The sequence below is a fragment of the Engraulis encrasicolus genome, unplaced genomic scaffold, assembly GCF_034702125.1.
Source record: "Engraulis encrasicolus isolate BLACKSEA-1 unplaced genomic scaffold, IST_EnEncr_1.0 scaffold_1372_np1212, whole genome shotgun sequence".
Taxonomy (NCBI): domain Eukaryota; kingdom Metazoa; phylum Chordata; class Actinopteri; order Clupeiformes; family Engraulidae; genus Engraulis; species Engraulis encrasicolus.
Genome location: NW_026944870.1, coordinates 1 through 5722, shown reverse-complemented (window position 1 = coordinate 5722; position 5722 = coordinate 1). Strand labels below are relative to the sequence as shown.

General features: G+C 42.0%; 1 protein-coding gene across 1 annotated transcript; it reads right to left on the bottom strand.

Annotated features, from left to right (window-relative positions):
* Positions 1-675: 675 nt before the first annotated feature.
* LOC134442276 (butyrophilin subfamily 1 member A1-like) lies at positions 676-4098 on the bottom strand (the record flags this gene model as incomplete). Its single annotated transcript, XM_063192515.1, has 10 exons — positions 676-865; positions 969-995; positions 1100-1696; positions 1904-1978; positions 2411-2467; positions 2826-2876; positions 2979-3062; positions 3161-3316; positions 3478-3639; positions 3733-4098. Coding segments are annotated over 10 exons (1765 nt in total), but the record flags the coding sequence as incomplete, so codon positions are not given.
* Positions 4099-5722: the final 1624 nt, after the last annotated feature.

Below are 5722 nucleotides of genomic sequence, written 5' to 3'. Positions count from 1 at the left end.
AGCGTATTACTCAGTAAACTTTCATGAAAATATCAAATTTGACAATAGGCACCCCAGTTTCAGCAGCATAGTTGCAGTTCTGTTTTTGACCATTTCTTGCACAGTGTACCTTTAAGGGCTACCTCTATCTCTGATGGGAGGATATGTACTCCTTCCACGGCCTTCATCTGGGTTCTTAGTTCAACTTTATTTTCAATGAGCTGGTTTTGTTTCTTTGTACACACTACAGTCTGCATGTGGAATAGTAAAAATAGGCACTGTGCCTGTATTTATTTTCATAATTTTCAATTATTACAAGGTGGAGGAGCATACCATACTGTGTTGTTTTCCTCTTGTTCCCTATTTGCACCGCTGCCCTTTTCAGGAGGAATAATTAAAATGGGCATTAATGAGTCTAACACTCCTGGGCTGACCAGAGGAATCAGGCGTTTGTTTGGGGGTAGATAAAATTGCCACAGGGCCTTAGAGTTGTTTACACTGTAGAAGGTGATAGTGTGTTCTTCACAGTCCAGGAACACTCCCAGAACATTACATGAATCTGACAAGTGTGTCGTGGGCACAGTGTTGGCAACCAGTCCATATCTACGGTTATAGTGGAGAACCCAAAAGCCGTTCTGGGGTGTTAAAGCCACTCTGTGTGTCTGGTCTACTCTACTGTCGCACACTCCTACATACCAATGTTCCTTCAGCTTCCACACTTTTACTTCCCAGTAGTGTTTGCCTGAACTGAACCCATCATTACACAAGGCATGATTGAATCCCCTGTATCCCAAATCCTGGCCTAGTTCTGAGCAGAAGTTGACAGCTCTATCTCCTTCCACTCTGAGGCAAGGTGGTACAGTTGTTGTGTTCAAATGCAGATCCACTGAAGGGATTTGAAAAAGAAATGTACATTAACAAATGCTATTACATTTTACCTGATATGGCAAAAATATTACACATATGCAATCATGCAATAGCAGTATTACCCCAATATTCTCTTGGTGGTTTCAGATCTGAAAAAGTAATCATTATAAATACAAAATCAGTTCACATACTGAGTTAAAACCAGGTTCAAACAGACAAATGAAGTAAAATAAACTTGAAAGTATTATAATACCTCTTAGCTTAGCAAATATCTGAGAGTCAGAGTCCTGATGATCTGTTCGGTGGTGTAATTTAACTGGCCCTTGTTCTCTAACTCCAGGGCTGATCAGAGGAATGAACATTACATTTTGTGGGACATAGAGATAGCACAAACACACACTCTTATCAGCATTGTAAAAGGTGAGAGTGTGATCATCACAATCTAGAAACACTCCTACAGTCTTGAGTGAGTCTTTCACTGGAACCCTGGTTGGAGGTTCTGTGTTGGCAAAGAGTCCAATGCCTGTTTCATAGTGGAGAACCCAGAAGCCATTGTCAGGGTGTAGAGCGACACGGTTAGAGTGAACTACATCTTTAGAGCACACTCCCACATACCAGGACTGCTTAGCGTCTTTCTCTACTTTCACCTCCCAATAGTGTTTCCCTGACTTGAAACATCTATCACATAACGCATGGGGGAGGGCAGTCTCTGTTGAAGGACCATCCGGCGACTGAAGGTCACATGTCTTTGTTGGAGGCAACTTCTGCCCATCAGGGCAGTAGATCAACGTGTTATCTTCGTTAACTTTGAGAAAAGGAGGCACTGTCTCTATATCCAAAGTCAGATTCACTAGAGGAGAAAACAGATGGATCAGTATTAATGTTCATTTTGAGGGTAATACTCATGCTGTAATTAGTGATATGAACAGTCTTCATATTACCGTAATGTAGCTGTGTCATCTTCCGATCTATTATTTATCAAAACAGAAATTCATGAGTTCAAGAGTATGGGATACTAAATGAACTGAATAATACTTATTGTAGTGAAATCATATACCTGCTGTTGTAGTTACAACTACCTCCATGGTGGGTCCATTGTCTTTAGTCTTTAACTTAGTGTGTTCAGCAGCATCTGGAAAAGAACAATGCAGTTAGCTGTCACTCCATTACAATTTGTACAATTAGCAGAACATATTCTAATGTTAAGAGCTATTTGGAATGAATGCACTCATCATTGAATTGAGTCTTTTCATCTGTCAGAGAGAAACAGGATTGTAATAAGGGAAATGCTGAGTAATGAAGAATGTCTAATTGCAGGTAAAAACAGTCGGCCAGTCACAGACATCTTGTAGAATAAATGTGCACTGTTTCACAATGTCAAGTGTTCTAGCCTTGCTAGGAATGTGATCTGCCCAGTGATTGGATAGTCTTTGGTGAACTCCGCTGAGTACCCAACACTGGGTGTTTCACGTCCTAGCAAGGCTTGAACACTTAACATTGTGACACAGTCATGGGTTCAGGTCTGGAACACCTGCATCACACCTGTCCCTGCAGTCTGACTTACCTGGTACAGCAGTTGGGTCCTCACGGTTCTGACTGTTAGCTCTGCCTGATTCTACCGCTAAAACAAAAGATGTGTTTCATGCAGCAGTTGGTAAAATCAGATGTGAAAGACAAAACATTCATACAGTATGACAGCAACTAACATTATGAATGCAGGTGGTCATTTTGGACACACTTGCAGACGTTGTAGACACACCTGATGACACATTTGATGATTTACTATGGGCAATAGCATAAAATGGAAAATTGGACAATTGCCATGTGTAAGTCTCATTTATTTCTCATTTGACCAGAATAAGTCAAATATCTAATTCCGTTATCAACATTTTTGGGGCCTCTAGTATGCAAGCAGCTATCGCTGGTTCATATTTGAAAGATGAAAGTTGTTATAGGTAGCCAACTTGGTGAGGGGTTACCTGCTGTTGGTACTGAGAGGTACGGTGATGCCTGGTGCTTCATGTGTGAAGCTGAAAGGCGTTACACAGATGTATATTAACAATTCATGTTAGGTTCCACTACAATTTTTTTTAATATACTCACACCCTCGGACAAGCTAAGCTAATCCTTACCTTTCCTATAGTGAACGGCAAAGCACACGGCCACACCAAGTAAGACGAGGAATAAAACAATGATAAGAGGGTCTTTCCAAGATCCTGTGAAGAAAGAATAACCAACTTAACAAATCCTGCTGCCAATGATAACTTATTGATAAATTCTGTAAGAAGAAAACCAGGGTGACCGTTAGTATGACCTGATGTTGGGTCTTCTGCAGAAGTAGTTAAGGAGTGTAGTGCCACCCTGCTCTGGGTGGTCTCCTGGTCAGACAGCCCCACAGAGCAGGAGAGCCACTCTGAGTGTGAGGGGGAGAAGAGCAGCCAGGAGCGCACTGACACCAAACCATCCTCATCTGCAGGAGGAGGCAAAAAAACACAAATGCCATGCACACACCACACAACTGCTCACGCCCTCTGAAGCACATAATATCTGTTGGGATATCTTTACTTATGCAATCACATCCCCATTGGACCATAAATAATGATAAAGACAATTGAACAGATTTGAGCGTACCTGTTTGCAAGTACGTTCCACTGGAGTTGCTACTGATATGTGTCCCTCTGGAGTCTCTCCAGGTGACTGTGGGCTGTGGAGACCAACCCTCCGACTCACAGGTAATGTTCACATGTCCACTTCTCACATCAACAGGTGACACTACTGCAGTACTGCCAATAACTGTGTGCAAATATATCAACTTGTTATACGAAAGTACAAAAAAGACTATGCCATATTATGCTACACCAAATTTCATCCTATGTCTCCACTCACCCCTGACTGTGAGGCTAATGTAGAGGTCACTGTACCAGATGTTGCTCTTGACGTAGCATACATACTGCCCCCTGTCACTGAACGTGAGGTTGGTCAGTCTGAGGGACACGTGTCCCTTCTTCAGATCCCCCACCAGAGACGTCCTACCCTTGTAATGGGGGTCTAATGCCTCACTCTGGACCTGATTGTTCTTATAGGACAGAATTGGCTTCTGATAGGAACCGGGTCGGTACCAGCGCACCTGTAGAGGTACTGCACTGAAGGACGGGGAGAGGGCACAGGGGAGGGTGACGGATGACTCGATTGGAGCAGAGATTGAACCATCTGGGCCAATCAGAGAGAAGGTCTTCTCTGAAGATGAGGAACCTAAATAAGGAAAAAGAGCAAGATAAAAATTAATAGTAAAGAAAAGATTCTAGTAGTAGTAATAATGGTTTACAATAGGTGTGACCAGGTGTAGTCCCTGTTGTTTTTATTTGTTTTTACGCACAAACATACAGATGTTGATGCATGCACGCACGCATGAGGACACACACACACACTCCCTCCCAGCGGAGGGAGCACTGATGTTAAGCCGTTTTCATAAAGTATTCCTATGTAGTAGGCCTACTATGTTGTTTCTAACAGAGCTAATTTGAAAGAATTGCAACCTAAAATTGCACCACAAACGTTAGGAATGCATAACATATACAAAACTTCTATTTTCATTTGTATTACACTTTGCTGATGTTCTTATCCAGGAGTATTACTTAGGTGCAGAGACTGTCCAGTCTTTGTGGACAATTTTGCTCACTAAGACAACTATCTTATCAACCAGGATATGCGTGGAGGAGACAGGTTACATAACCACCACCTCGCTAACACACACACACACACATGCCAAATATATCATAACATATACATAGCGTACTCACATGCAGCCTCAATTAGGAGAATCAGAATGAGAAGAAAGTTCCACATCCCCAAAGACATGTTATGGTGCACTGTAAAATATTTCCCCTGCAAAAAAACGGCAGTTACTGTCAATTATATTTACCTGTAATTCTACTGTTATTTCACACCAAACATAAAATACAGCTCAGTGCTGTTTCATGTACTGTATCACAGTATATAACACTTTTTCAGCAGCAATTGAACTGTTAAAATAACAGTACTCTACAGAATGTACACAGTATTAGTAATGTAAAAGTAAAAGTGCTCTACGATATGTATACAGTAGTATAGGTAAAAAAACAGTACACTTCAGTTAAAAAGTTGAAGTTTGTACTGTGAGATGACAGGCAATTACTGGGTCATAGTTACATTCATGCATATAGCAATGGAAACTTCCCGCCCACCCATCATTCTCCATAACTGTGGTACCCTGGCCATGTTACCGCCGCACCATTTCATCGTTCACCATGACTGAAGTGCCTTCACCATGATACTATTCCGCTACTATGCTTTGTAGGGATGCTGGTTTGCAGTGGTCCATTGAATGTGTGGGCCATGAAACAATTTCAGTGTACGCAGTGCTATGTTACAATGACAATTGGAGTGTGCGAGGTGGGCTTTTTAATGTATCAGCTCTCGACGAGCCAATGATGAAAATAGCATTGGTCAGTCTGTAAAAACGTAATTTGCACCAAGTAGCACAGCAAACAAGCAGCACTACAAGCTAGCTCTCAAAGCAATGTCTAATTTGCAGCAAGCACATTATATGCAACAATGCCACAAACACACAGCAAGTGCCACAAAGCAAACTTTCACAAAGAGGAAAGTATGCAAGCCTGTAAGCAAAAGTGCTATGCTGTGCCATGCAGGGCCAGCCAGCCAGCGCAGGGCAAAGCAACTGAAAGATGTTTCCATAGTCCAGATTTGATTATACAAGGTGGCAAAGTGTACCATGTGACCAGAGTCATCAGGCATTTGTCAGATGAAGGCCATAATTGAATAATAGCATAGCAGCCCATAGTACTCAGGTTAGGCCAGGCACTGATTAGCAGATTGG